At 39.7% G+C, this 14,760-nt stretch overlaps 1 protein-coding gene across 2 annotated transcripts in view; it reads right to left on the bottom strand.

Annotated features, from left to right (window-relative positions):
- Positions 1-14,760, bottom strand: part of GRM8 (glutamate metabotropic receptor 8) — a 1,038,560-nt gene that overhangs the window by 709,365 nt on the left and 314,435 nt on the right. For both annotated transcript variants that reach the window (XM_075857175.1, XM_075857176.1), the window contains exon 3: positions 13,339-13,555. In XM_075857175.1, coding sequence (XP_075713290.1) covers positions 13,339-13,555 — 217 coding nt within the window. The remainder of the gene's footprint in view (positions 1-13,338; positions 13,556-14,760) is intronic.

Genomic DNA, 14,760 nt, shown 5'->3' on the forward strand with positions numbered 1-14,760 from the left:
CATGTGCACAAGTCCGGAAGCCGCGACCGGAAGTAGTAATATTACTGTCCGGCCGCGACTTCCGGTCCACAGGAAAATGGCGCCGGACGGCGCCAATTTCGAATAGGACTGTGTGGGAGCGGCGCATGCGCAGTTCCCACACAGACGCCGTACACGGCAGTCAATGGGACGGGAGCCGTTCGCAGTCCCTATGGGACTGTGGCTGCCGTATTCCATGTCTGTGTGTGTCGTTAATCGACACACACAGAAATGGAACAAAAAATGGCAGCCCCCATAGGGAAGAAAAAGTGTAAAAATAAGAAACAGTAAAACACAAACACACAAATGAATATAAACGTTTTTATTAAAGCACTAACATCTTTAACATATAAAAAAATTATTTGTGATGACACTGTTCCTTTAAAAGCAGCTTACTACTGTCTATTACATTACAGGTAAGGGATGGAGTTAATGAATTTCATGGCTCACAATTACTGGTGGATGGTGTCAGAGAGCCAAAAGAGGTGTTTTATACTGAGCTATTCGAGAGCAAAGGGGCCCCCTGGTGTCTGTGTCGTCTTGGCTGATATACTTTAATGGCAGCTAGTATACGTGTATGAGTATCTATTTCCTCATAACCCTGTTGGATAGGATAAAGTCCTCTATTGTATTTTGTCCACTGTTCTGTGCTCCAATTGGCCAGCATCAACTTCCTTGGGGAATCAATTATTTTAATGGTACAGGGTCTAGTAATGTCTTCTATCATAGATCAATGCTGGATAGTGTGGATGGAGCAGTTATCATTGGACAGCCACTCCATTTGTTCTGGTTCAAAATGTTGGGATACTTGCATGGGATCCTTGGACAGCAGAACAGTGAACACAATCCGGGAATGACCTGTTTACAACATAATAAAGTTCTCATAGTATACTCCCTAACAGGTCCAAAGTGAATTAAAACATGAAGGATTCAAATTCTAGTAAAACAATATACTTTACTTTCTCTCCTCTCATAGAGTACAATAACTAATTAAAATCACTATTATGCACTATTCAGTCAAACTCTTTATGTCAGCCAACAAAGCCCCTTAACTTTCCCCACTTGGTGTTCAGAAAAGCAATCCTGTAAATGGAAATGCAGCATTCCAATGTGAGTCACTATAATGTTTATACATATTTATGAAGCTCACAGTGAGAGATCCTTAATACTGTCAGTGTATTGTAACATGATCAAAAGGACAAGGAAAAACATGCCAACCCCTCTCTGCCATTTCTGCAACAGCATGACCTCCCAGGTGGCAGAGAAGAAAGCAGAATCTATTACACAGAGCTAGAGGGTGGGGAAGTGAAGAAAAGAGAGAGGCAGAAGACTAAACACAGCTTTATCTAACGGAAAAGAAGCATCGACTTGACCAAAATTCTTTCCAAACCGTCGTCCTAATATAGGTTTAATAGTATCACAAGCTTATGTGTCTGACCAGTGGATAAATTCGACAAATATTACGACAAAGCCAATATTAGAAGTTAAGCAGAGCTCTCGTAAACTCTTTGATCAATTTCGAACAGGACGGACATTTATTTCACATATTTTTCCTATGTAATAGCATAAAAGTAAAAAATATTGGCACTTATGATATAAACTGTTAGATTCACACATGACTTTTGAGGACTAATTTACAACTTGTGTCCAATTCAAATGACTAGGCTTTTAAGTTCAGTTAGGAGGGGCAACTATCTAATAGAATAATTTATAACTAACCATGGAATTGAAACTGGCAGTGAACAGGAAAGGTAGGTGCATTCAGGCCTTTTCTCACATAGTCACTCATATTCTTTCATGAAGTGTGGTGGTGGAATGTGCTAGGGAAGAGACAAGGATATGGCGGCATGCCAAAAAGTGATCAAGGTCTATGTTCATAAACGTTTGCTGTCCTGTACTCAGTCATGCCTTACCCATAAGTATCTCAATTAACGGAATAAGATTTCAACAGGTTGAATATTTTGCCTTGTTGTATTATAATTCACATTATTAGAATGTAATTGAAACTTTGAGAACATCATTAAAATCTCACCTGTGGACATCTTCAGTTCTACTTGATGCCAATAATAGCAACTAAGTAGACATAATAGATCAAAATAGCGGTAAAACATTACTTGTTGCCAGGGGCGTAGCTAAAGGCTCATGGGCCCTGGTACCAGAATTCAGCTTGGGCCCCCTACTCCTCCCCAGCACCACCAGACCCCTGCGTACGCCTATGCCCAGTAGCTTTGCCCGACAGACCCCATAAATGCCCCCACATTAAAATGCCCCCCATAGCTGCCCCCACAGTATAATGCCCTCCATAGCTACCCCCCCCCCACAGTATAATGCCCTCATAGCTTCCCCCCATGCAGTATAATGCCCCCCATAGCTGCCCCCACAGTATAATGCCCCCATAGCTTCCCCACAGTATTATGCCCCCATAGCTGCCCCCACATATATTGCCACCCATAGCTGCCACATACAGTATAATGCCCCCATACAGTATAATGCCCCAATAGCTGCCCCAAACAGTATAATGCCCCATACACTAAAATTCCCCATACAGTATAATGCCCCCATAGCTGGCCCATAGAGTATAATGCCCCCCCATACAGTATAATGCCCCCAATAGCTGCCCCATACAGTATAAAGCTCCCCATAGCTGACCCATACAGTATGATGACCAATACAGTATAATGCCCCCCCATAGCTGCCCCATACAGTATAATGCCCCCATAGTTGCCCCATACAGTATAATGCCCCTCATACAGTATAATGCCCCCTCAGCAGCTACCATATGAGCCCCCTCCCCACCCATTCCCAGTATAATGCCCCCATAGGTACCTAATAGAAAAATAATAACATAATTACTTACCTATCCCCGTTCCCTCGACGGGTGAAGAATGCTTCTCCTCCTCTGCACTGTGCTGTGAGTGACTCGGCACAGACAGGGGCGATGACGTCACTAAATCGCGCCTGCCTACGCCGAGCCGCTTGTGGCACAGTGAATGATGGAGCAAGGCTCCAGCATTCAACCCAACTAAATGTGCATCCTGCGGACGCAGATTCAGTTGGAAGCGGGACCGCGGGGTCAGCATTTAGCAATTTTATGGTAAATATATTACATGATATAGTAAATATCAACCTGCAAAACTAAGGTAAAGAGAATCTGTCAGATTTTTATGCTTTCCTGTTTGACGGCAGCATAAAGTAGAGACAGACACACTGATTTCAGATCTCAGAAACTACTGAACATTACGGAATGAGTAATAGACGGCTGAAATCAGTGTGTCTGTCACTATTTTATGCTGCCAGCAAAAAGCCGTAAAAAAAAATCTGACATCCGCTTTAAGTTTTGTTTATATTACTGCCATGGTTTCCATTCTTAAAGGGGTTGTCCCACCATTGAATATAATATTCATTGTACATATCGTAAAAAAATGAACATTGTTTGCCATTTACGTGCTGTTAAAAAACGATTCAGTGAAGTTATAACATTTACTTAAATAGTATGATGTCCCCTAGTGTTAAAAGTGTATAGCAATGTGCACGTCCACCCAATGAGCTGAGAGCTGGTGAACGTGCGTGCTCAGTCACTCTCCCCACAGTCAGGTCTTTGCATAGTGATCCTCTGTTCTCTGCAGAGCAGCCAATAGAAATAGCTTTATGAATCTCAGGAACGAGACATCTGTTAACTCCTCAATGCTAAGGGTATGTTTACACGTCTTAAAAAATTACGTCTGAAATTACGGTGCTGTTTTCAGGCGAAAACAGATCCTGAATTTCAGACGTTTTTGCAATTACTCGCTTTTTTCGCGGTGTCCATCACGGACGTAATTAGAGCTGTTTTTCAATGGAGTCAATGAAAAACGGCTCCAAAAACGTCCAAAGAAGTGACATGCACTTCCTTGACGTGGGCGTATTTTTACGCGCCGTCTTTTGACAGCGACGCGTAAAATTACACCTCGTCTGAACAGGACATCGTAAAACCCATTGCAAGCAATGGGCAGATGTTTGCAGGCGTAATGGAGCCGTCTTTTCAGGCGTAATTCGAGGCGTAAAACGCCCGAATTACGTCTGAAAATAGGCCGTGTGAACATACTCTAAATCTTATCCTCCACAGATATAAAGAGCGGTTCCCACAGGACAATCCCTGAGGGCATGCCGAATTTGTTCAACTGAGCTCGCTTTTGAGAATCAAGCACAAGAACTAACTAGGAGGTTTTAAGCCAGAGGCTATAAAACAAGAGATATTGATCAAGGTTACAAAAGAGCAAGGAGCACTCCAAGAAATTATTTATTGATACCCAAACATAAGAAGATAGATAAAGGGGATCAGGTAAGATTCCTTACTGGATACCATGCTTAATGGGGTGAAATGAAGGCCATTTTTTCATGGTTTTGTGCAATTCTCCATACTGATAGAGATCTCAGTCAAGCCCTATCCCAATATCCATCACTCACACCACGCAGATCACGGAATCTAAGAGACATATAAGTGAAGAGCCATTATGTAGTCCCTACATCAGGGTTTATCTTTGGCTCACGGGGTCCTAGATGGGGATCATAGCCTTGTGGAGACTGTGGACCTGTCCATTGATGTTACGGTCTCAAAATTTTGTTGACTCTTTAGGTTCTAAAGAGTACAAGATTTGCCATTACATCACGTGTCGATCGACCGCTGTGATCTACTATGCGACATGTTCTTGCCAACAGTTGGGTGTGAGAATTTTGGAGCATGTGAGGGATATAAAAGGAGCAATAAAGACACAGGATTTGGAGAAATTGATGAAACTAAAAAAAATCTAGCTTGGAAGTAAAGGTGGCAACATACAGAGAGCCCCCAGCCAAACGAGAATGTAAACTGATTATGACTCTACACACTGTCTTTCCCAAGGGTTTAAACAAAATGGTTAGCTTTGCTCCGTTTCTTGAATAAATTTGTGTGCCGACTTCCGAATGGGGTCTTTGTGTGTATAGGAGAGGATTGTGATTGTAAATTTGTTTCTTTTTATTTTCTTTCTATTCACGGAGGACTATATTCTTCAGCTCTTGGAAAATATCTTTTTAACAATGTATGGGCTAGGACTTTGGTGGATATAATCTGGCTGGATCGTATATGGATGTAATAAATACAATGTTTACTATATGTGTAAAGATTTTTAGAGTTTATATTTGTTGATCTGTGGCATTATATACTGCATAGAATAGAAAACTTCTAGTGGGCATGACATGAAAGAGTAGGTACGATGTTTTTTGTTGGCTGGAGGTGTTGGTGGTTTTTGTGGATAAAGCACTATGTAAGGCCCCATGCACACGACCGTGCCCGCAATCACGGCCTGCAATTGCGGGCACGGCCGACCGCCGACTGCCACCCGCATTTTCGGGTTGTGCTCCCATACAAAGTATAGGAGCACAGCCCGTAAAATACGAAAAATAGGACATGCTCCATAATTTCCAGCACGGTGCTACGGCACGGACACCCATCCGTAGCGCTACAGAAAGGTGTCCGCGTTCAATGAAAGTGAATGCGTCCATTTCTGCGGCCCGCAATTGCGGTCCGCAAAAACTGAGGTTTTTTACGGTCGTGTGCATGGGGCCTAAGTGTAATGATGTGCATTATTTGGTACCCTACTCAGATATGTCATGGTGACATGATACCGCTCCCCATCGCCCCCCCCCCCTGTTTTTTCTCTTTTTCTCTTTATCTCTCTCTCTTTTTTTTTAATGTCTTCCTGTTTTTCTTTTTGCGTTCTTTTATTTATTTTTGTTACTTTGTCCCCTTTTTCTTTATTTATTTTTTAAAAACATTTTTATGATATTTTTGCCACTGTGTGGGTCATACGATTTATAAACATATAGTATTTTATTTTTTACTTTTGTCCACAATTGTGGACTTAAGCTTTATGCATTCACATCCACATTAATATTTGTCTACTTCATGCCGTAAGCCATTGAGAGAATTATTGTTTTCACACCTGTAACAGATTGGTTTGTATATATCTATTTTTTCACAATTTTTTATATTGTTTTTTAGTAATGCCTTTTTAGGACTTGTGGATATTAGGCTACAGCATATTTAGGGATTTATTGTTTGACACTTGTAACAAATTAATTCCTCCAACAGAGGACTCACAAATCACCAATAATTAATCCCACCTGAATAGCAAATCAAATACTCCTATCACAAAGGAGTCTGCAGGTGGACGAAAGCAGGTGGCGAAACACATGCTGGGGATCAGGGTCCCCCTCTTTTGATCTGTATTTTGTCCTCCTTTTTATGCCTGCCTAGTCTAATTGTTTTCCCTAACTCGACACTTGTCAGTATAGGGCTGCTGCATTTATTGTTCAGGCACTTGCACTTTGCTGTATTTAGCCATGTTTTTTTTCTATAGGAGGTTTATCGTATTTATGTGTGGGGATCCTTGCATCATGGGTTTGTCGTTCTGTTTTAGAATTTGTATTTTATTTTGTATCTAATAAAGATATTATATTTTGCATTATACTGGTTATTCTGCCTGTATATTGTGATAGGAGGACTTAAAACTAATTAAATTTTATACCTGATCATCTTTCTCCTTCAATTTTGCATGTCCTTTGGCAATCATTTTTACCTACCAGTAGCGGTCTTTAATCCATGTAATATCTTCCATATATTGGCAATAGACTGGTAATAAATTATGATCTATTCTTTGTAATAATTAGAATTTTTTAATGTGGATAATATAATAGCAATTTTCTATGTTTGTATATTATGCCGCTTGTCTTTTTTTTGTTTTTGTTTATCTGGCCATATGGATATTAGATGCACTGTTTCGGTGCATTATGGGACTTGGTATTGTGCTTCTGCGCTGTATCAAGTTCCGGACGCCTTGAGCGACGCCGTAGGGGGACCGACCAGGCTCTCACACGGACATGAAGCCAGGTGTGAAATGCACATTGGGGTGCTGAACCGTGTGAAGGCAGTTAGTATGGCATATGGTGGGTAATGCCTACTTGTGTATTAAGGTTGCATTTGTTTTAATGGATATACTCTTATGTAACAATTTGGCAATTTTTCATATACAGTAAATGCTTGCTGGTTAGTTTATTACTATGATGAACATAGATGCATTAGCGGGTATGTAAAAATACTGTTTTTGTCCTGCCTTATATATCACACTGCCCTGTTTGTGTGCAATTTATTGCAGATTAGATTTTAATTGGGTGATTTTAATGGATTGTACAACTATTTGTTAAAGTAATAATAAAGTATTCATATCCTGCTACATTATTTGGTATTTTTATTTATGTGTGGCATCGAGGGAAATATTATAGGGTTTTGAAATAGCTTTATGCCCTTCTTGTCAGAGAAGAATTAGAGCCTATGCAGTAGCATGACAGTATAGCTGAGGAAATGCCTTCTCAACTTGTAGGGACCATAAAGCTCTGCATCCTGAAACAGATATAAACCCTGCACATGCACACTTAGTCTTTATTGTTTTAATCATATTTAATCATATTTAATCATATTTTCATTGGTTTCTAAGGAAGTGAATTTTGTGGATGTCACACAGTGTATATCTTCACTACCCCGGATCCAACGTGACCTATCTTCAAAAATAGTAAGAAGGGACTAAATTGTCATCGGCCAGAGGAGGAAGGAGACTGATTCTGCTCAGAGCCTGCCCCAGTAGCACAGATTAGCAGCAGAACCAAGGCGCACTCAGAAACAAGCAAAAAAAAAAAAGTGAGAAAGATATATTTTTTTAATGCTAGAAACACTGAAAATGACGCCTATTAACAACATTTATGGACATTTGGTATGAAATTATTAATGTATAACCTCTTTAACAGAGCCACTGGTATGACAGATCTAATTTTAAATATATCTCAACGAATCATGACAGATCCCATTAACTTATGGGGACCATAATGTTTCTGCTAAGGGTTCTGGTGTATTTGATGGCAAGAACAGAGCTGCAAGCTTAGATATGCCTGCTGTCAAATACACTGGAAGTCTGACAAAATGGACATTTTTGGGGGGTTGTAAGAAATAGCAAAGCCTTCTACACTACTCTGACCATTAAAAAAAAAGAAAAATACAGAGACCTAAAATTTTCTTACTTTTACCTTTGAAGACAATGAAAAAATGGGTCGAAATAGGAAGCATCTGTTATTAACCCTAATTATATGTTATTCTGTCCGTTAAGATTCATTAAAATGCAAGTCAAAAATGTTGTGAAAAGAACCTAACATTTCCTTTTTTAAAAAGAGCTGTATACACAAGTTGTGACTAAACAATGATAGATATTATGTGATTTCTGTACACAATGGTCCAATCCATGTTCAGCTCTATTCCAGAGCAGTTGTAAAAGATTAAAATTAAATAAATGTCTGCCTTGAAACAACTGTTTTAATTGTTCCAAGACAAATAGATACACAGTAAGAATTTGCGATTATCCACTCTTGGGAAAGCAGCCTGACACTCATCATATACTATTACGAGAAATTATTCAGTGCCATCCTTTTATATGGAAATAATGCACCATGAAATCCCTTAACTGCATGAACATTTCATTTTCCACTACAAATTAAACATTTTGTTCACATAATGAAAAGGACAGCATAGGCAAATATCTTCACGTCTTCCAAACAAGCTTCACAAGATAATGACCCTAGCCGTGTGAAGGGATCAGGGAAGAAAGGACCACATTGGACTTTTTAAAGCTGTTATTGGCTTGCAATATTCAATAGCCCCAAATGATATCAAGTATGAACATTGCATTCATAAGGTAATAGTATACTATGCACAATATTAAAAATAACCTAAGCAAGGGCGTAAACGGTACGCGACTGATGGGCCCAGTACTAGGCCCCTTCTTTGAACAGAAAGCCTTCCCGATCAGACCCAACCCCCTGATCAGCTCCTGCCCAGATCAGATATATTTATATAAATATTTTTAAAAAGCCTTTGCATACAGCTTCTCTGTCTTCTCTTGTCCGCAGAAGGCTCACCATGGATGCCCTCATGCTGTCACGTCAGGCCCAAACTGTGTTGCATATAGCAACCTTACGCTGCCCGGCATCAGGACTGGATATGCAGCGTGGCACAGGCCGCCTGATGTAGCAACCAGAGGGGATCCGGGATAGGTCTCCTGCGGCCTCCTTCCCCACAGTTGCGGTCACACCCTCTACGACTGTGATTATTATGCCAGTAAGCCGACGAACAGTTTTAAATCAATGTCATAGCATTATTAAATCTTTTCACCAGAGTCAGTTGGCACTTGGTCAGTATCATGTGATTTGCGCTTGGCACTACAGTCAGCATTGTAGAACTGTGATATCACCGTTTTTAGGGATTTTAGAATTCTATGGTTTTTATAGCAGTTCTCTGACATATTTGCATTAGCAGATGCAACATGTTCTAAATACAGTATGCCCCCTTGAAGAAACAGCTATTGGAAAGCAATAACCGGACAGCTGCGGGAATTCAAAATTCTCATGACTGCCAATCCCTTGTTTTCAAAACAAAAAACATCAATTATTGCAGATTTAGGCTATGTTCACATGGAGTATTTTGCCGAGTTTTTTGACGCAGAAACCGCGTCGCAAAACTCGGCAAAAACGGCCCGAAAACGCCTCCCATTGATTTCAATGGGAGGCGTCGGCGTCTTTTTCCTGCGAGCAGTAAAACTGCCTCGCGGGGAAAAGAAGCGACATGCCCTATCTTCGGGCGCTTCCGCCTCTGACCTCCCATTGACTTCAATGGGAGGCAGAGAAAGCGTATTTCGCGCTGTTTTAGGCCCGCGGCGCTCAATGGCCGCGGGCGAAAAACGGCGCGAAAATCGCTGTGAAAATCGGCGTGCAGGGAGAGGAATATCTGCCTCAAACTTCCAAACGGAATTTTGAGGCAGATATTCCTCCTGCAAAATACCCCTTGTGAACATAGCCTTATAAGGACACTGCAATAAAAGCATGATAGGAAATTATTTAATGCCCATAGGAACACTCGTTCCCGATCATTGCCCTGTGTAAACAGGGCAGCGATCAGCCAACAAACAATCAAATGCTTTTTTATCAGCTGATCGCATCTTTTATGCGGCAAAAAAATGCTCGCTAGTCGGCAGCACATCTCGTGTAAACATTGAGATGTGCAGTGGACATGATGCAAATGTATAAACGATCATATTAACTGATGTATTGATTAGATTTTTTATTGCCTGATTTTCCAGTAAATTTCCTGTAGATTATAGTATGTCATATGAATAATATTACACAAACTTAAATTCAAATTTACTATGAAGAAAGACTTTGAATTTTCCATGAAACCTGCATTTGCTTCCAGAACCATGGGATTATTAGAGTTAAAACCTCTTTTGGGACTATTGATTTGTTGGAATTATTTGCTGTAGATTGTGAAATTTATGAAGCATTTGAAAGTAGAATAGATTGGTTTAAGGCAATGCCATTCCTGAGGCAATTGAAAATAGCAAAGATTCAGCAACTTTTATGTTTACATGTACAGAATTATAGCTAACAGTCTTAATTCTTTTTCTTCAGATGTTTATTAAAATGGGCACCACAACATATTGTCAGGCAGGCCATATAAAGAATTTTTTTTCTGGCAGAATAGACAAAATTAGGATATTCTAAATTCATATAATAAACCAAAATTGATCCAATATTCATGCCATATTCATTATTGCCAATGAGGCCATATTCACATTCGCAGTTTTTAAGGACTTTTTTGTGCAGTTTTGCCAGTTGATTCTGAAATGAGTGAGAATGCTTGGCTGTTGAATGAAGAGTGGGTTAGGTCCCTATTCCACTTATAATCTTCAGGATTATTTGGTGTTTCTGGCTAACTACCTACACCAACTGAGATGTGTTGATCCTGTTGAAAGTTTGCTCCAACTGCTGTATGACTACCAGCAACTTTTCTCATCACGTTTGGGATGCTAAACTGTAGCCCTCATGCACACAGTGGCTATTTATTCAGTATTTTGCATCTATATTTTTAAGCCAAAATTTGAAGTGGATGCAAAATTGCTAAATATAAATCTTACCAATAAAGTTTTTCTATGTTTAGGATCCAGCTCGATTTCAGCTTAAAAAATGAATGGAAAATACTGACCATAGCCGCACTATTTATATGAGGCTTGAAGCTCCGATCTTAGTAGAGAGTAATATTTTGGGTCATATATAAAGACTAGTGAACCTGTTCAGTGGTGCACCAGTGTCTGCTGTATTTCCTAACACCACACTTGCCTGTTTGCGAACATAGCCGCCCTATTAAACAACGGCACGTCTCACCTATCATAGTTCACTGACATTTTTCGAATAAGAACAGTAGAAGACATTAAGTAATTCACATGCTGTGACTGGAGAGCGATGCCACGTTAAAGCTGGTGTAGGACTTTCATACATATGATGTTATTGCCAAACACAATTTTTGTCAATACAGAGTTTTGAACTCTGACCCGCCCGAGGTTTTGGCGTTTTTTTTGCCTAATTGTCCAGTCTGAACTGGCCCGAACCAGATGACTTCTTTTCTGTATATATACATGTCTCTTTCTGTGTTCACCATGCCTGACGAAAACGCCAGTTCGGCGTTGAAACGCGTTGCATAGCAATAAAACATTTTACGATTACCTGGCTTCTGGATCTTTATCCCGTCTACACCACGCAGCAGCGCCAACATAGATCCTAAGGGTATGTGCACACGTAGTGACCAAAAACGTCTGAAAATCCAGAGCTGTTTTCAAGGGAAAATAGACCCTGCTTTTCAGACGTTTTTTTTACCAACTCGCATTTTTCGCTGCGTTTTTCGCGGCGTTTTTTACGTCCGTTTTTGGAGCTGTTTTCATTGGAGTCTATGAGTAAACAGCTCCAAAAATGTCCAAAGAAGTGTCCTGCACTTCTTTTGACGAGGCTGTATTTTTACTCGTCGTCGTTTGACAGCTGTCAAACGACGACGCATAAATAACAGGTCGTCTGCACAGTACGTCGGCAAACCCATTCAAATGAATGGGCAGATGTTTGCCGACGTATTGTAGCCCTATTTCCAGACGTAAAACGAGGCATAATACGCCTCGTTTACGTCTGAAAATAGGTCGTGTGAACCCAGCCTAACTTTTTCCACTTGCACTCATCATACCCAAGCGGTTACCTCGGTAACCGGCCCGGATCTGGCAGCAGCTATTTCGTGGACTCCTCCATTCAACTCTTCTAACCTCACGGTGAGCATATATTTATCTATTTCTCACCTCCACCTTCTTTGATCCACACCAAGTGGCGCCGTGGTTTCTTGCCCTTCTCTAAATTAGAACAATTGATTCAATTTCAAAGTGCCAGTTGCTCCCCGAGACATCACTCTAATACCTAATACCTTACTACGTAATACTATAGTAGTAAAATTAAAAATAGGTAATTTTCACAAAAAAAAAACCAAAACGCTGAAATCCAGCTTTAATTAGAATACACTTCAAAAATGTCGTACAATCCACAACTTTCAGTAGACTCCAGATTGAGGTCCAATGTTAGATTCTGTTTGGTGTATCTTCTGGTTCCTTCTGTGTGCACTGCTTATCTAATGTGGATGGGGTACTGTGGGACAGTCTCAAGGATCCTCTCTCAAGTGGATTATTAGATGTACCGTTTTTGATTTTCAAAGCCTACTCTTTTGTTTCTCTCATACTACTTGAAATAAAATGCATGTTTAGTTAAGCCAAATGGGAATTGGTGATAAAAAAATTGCTGGCAGAGAAACCCGTTAACAAGTTATCGTCCTATATGTATGGCTAACTTAAGCGGGCATCTGTTTACAGTATATATCAGTCTTCCCTTTTGTTGTTAACGATATTGATTTCCTGTTTCTGGAATATGTTAATGAATTTCTAGCATGAGTAACCAACCAGCTACCATATAATCCATTTACAGTATCATCAAGTGTTTTAATGCCTGGTAAACCACAACATGTAAGTAAAAAAAAAACAAAACAGAACTCAACACATGAAAACATTTATAAATATATTAATAATAACTATTTTTATAATCATAAATAATATTAGATGTAGGAGGGGGAAGCACAATGGTACACAATCATTATTTTCCAGCTGTCGACCTGAAATGGCTCATATAGAAATTGTAGGCACAGCTTTTTGTCAAAAATCTCTATCAATAACTTCAGGAACAGAAAATATACCTATAAGCTTGAGCTGCAACACAATAGAATCTGTCAGATATATATCTGCAGTTACATTTACTGCTCCATGGAGAATGTGCAGCGCTTCACAAATGTAACACATTAGAAGCTTGTCAATATTAAATATAATATACAGGTTAATGCAATCTCACCAAATTCCCGAGAAATCTGTGTAAAGGCTTCAACTCCACTTTCTCCGTAGCTCCCTTCGGAAGCTAATGTGGATACATAATTCCATCCCAGTGCTGTTACGATATCAACCATTGCTTGGGCTTGATAGGAGTCAGGTGGGACCACTCGTGAAAAGAAGTCATATCTGCTGTTGTCACTTAGTTCTGGTGCTGTAGATGCATAGCTGATTTGAGGTATCTATTAAGAATGAACACAGAAGATGTATTGCTATCACTAAGACTGTAACATTGTCATTTTCTTAGATATCTTTGTTATGGTATACATTCAAATTGCAAAATGCTGTATATTTGACAAAAAAAAGTTTCATATTTTATTGTTTTTTATGTTATTGAATATTTCTACTTTACTGTTACTTAACAATCTCCTTACTCTTAACTATAGTTAAATTGTATGTTCACTTTTGAGTAACATTTTTCTATTCATATATCGAATTAACCAGCTTAAAATGATGAGTAACTTTGTATTCACAGTTCTACTGGACATCACTGGAAACAGTCAACAAGCTGGTTATAACAGACACCTCTAACAGCTGAGCTGAGCTCCCATATAAGGGTATGTTCACACGGCCTATTTACGGACGTAATTCGGGCGTTTTGCCCCAAATTACGTCCGAAAATAGCGCCTCAATAGCGCTGACAAACATCTGCCCATTGAAAGCAATGGGCAGACGTTTGTTTGTTCACACGAGGCGTCAAAGAAGTGACCTGTCACTTCTTTGGGCGTAATTGGAGCCGTTATTCATTGACTCCAATGAATAGCAGCGCCAATTACGTCCGTAATGGACGCGGCGTTCAAGCGCCTGCACATGCCGTTACGGCTGAAATTACGGGGATGTTTTCAAGCTGAAACATCCCCGTAATTTCAGCCGTTACGGACGCCCTCGTGTGAACATACCCTAATAGTTGGACAGTTCGTTTTTCCAACATCGTTTTACTGTAGTGTTTAGTGTAAACCCCTTGGAGACACAGCCAAATGTCATTTTTTCTTTTTCGCAAACCATGAACTATAAATTTTTTATTTTTTCATCAACATAGCTGCATGAGGGCTTGTTTTATGTGGGATGAGTTGTGGTTTTTAATGGTACCATTTAATGTACCATATAAAGTACAGAGAAACTTTATTTTGTGGGTTGAATTGAAATAACAGTTTCTTTTGGGGCTTATTTTTACGGTGTTCACTGTGTGCGTTAAAATTTTACACGTTGACTTTATTTTGCAGGTCAAAAAAATGATGACAGAACCAATTTTATATATATTTTTCTTATCCTTTACTATTTTTACAAGGTAAAAACACTCATATTTTTTTTGTCCTCATATTCTGAGACCCATAACTGTTTTATATTTTAGTAGATGGAGCGGCGTGAGGGCTTTTTTTTGCAGGGC

This window comes from Rhinoderma darwinii, chromosome 3 (assembly GCF_050947455.1).
Source record: "Rhinoderma darwinii isolate aRhiDar2 chromosome 3, aRhiDar2.hap1, whole genome shotgun sequence".
Classification (NCBI taxonomy): Eukaryota; Metazoa; Chordata; class Amphibia; order Anura; family Rhinodermatidae; genus Rhinoderma; species Rhinoderma darwinii.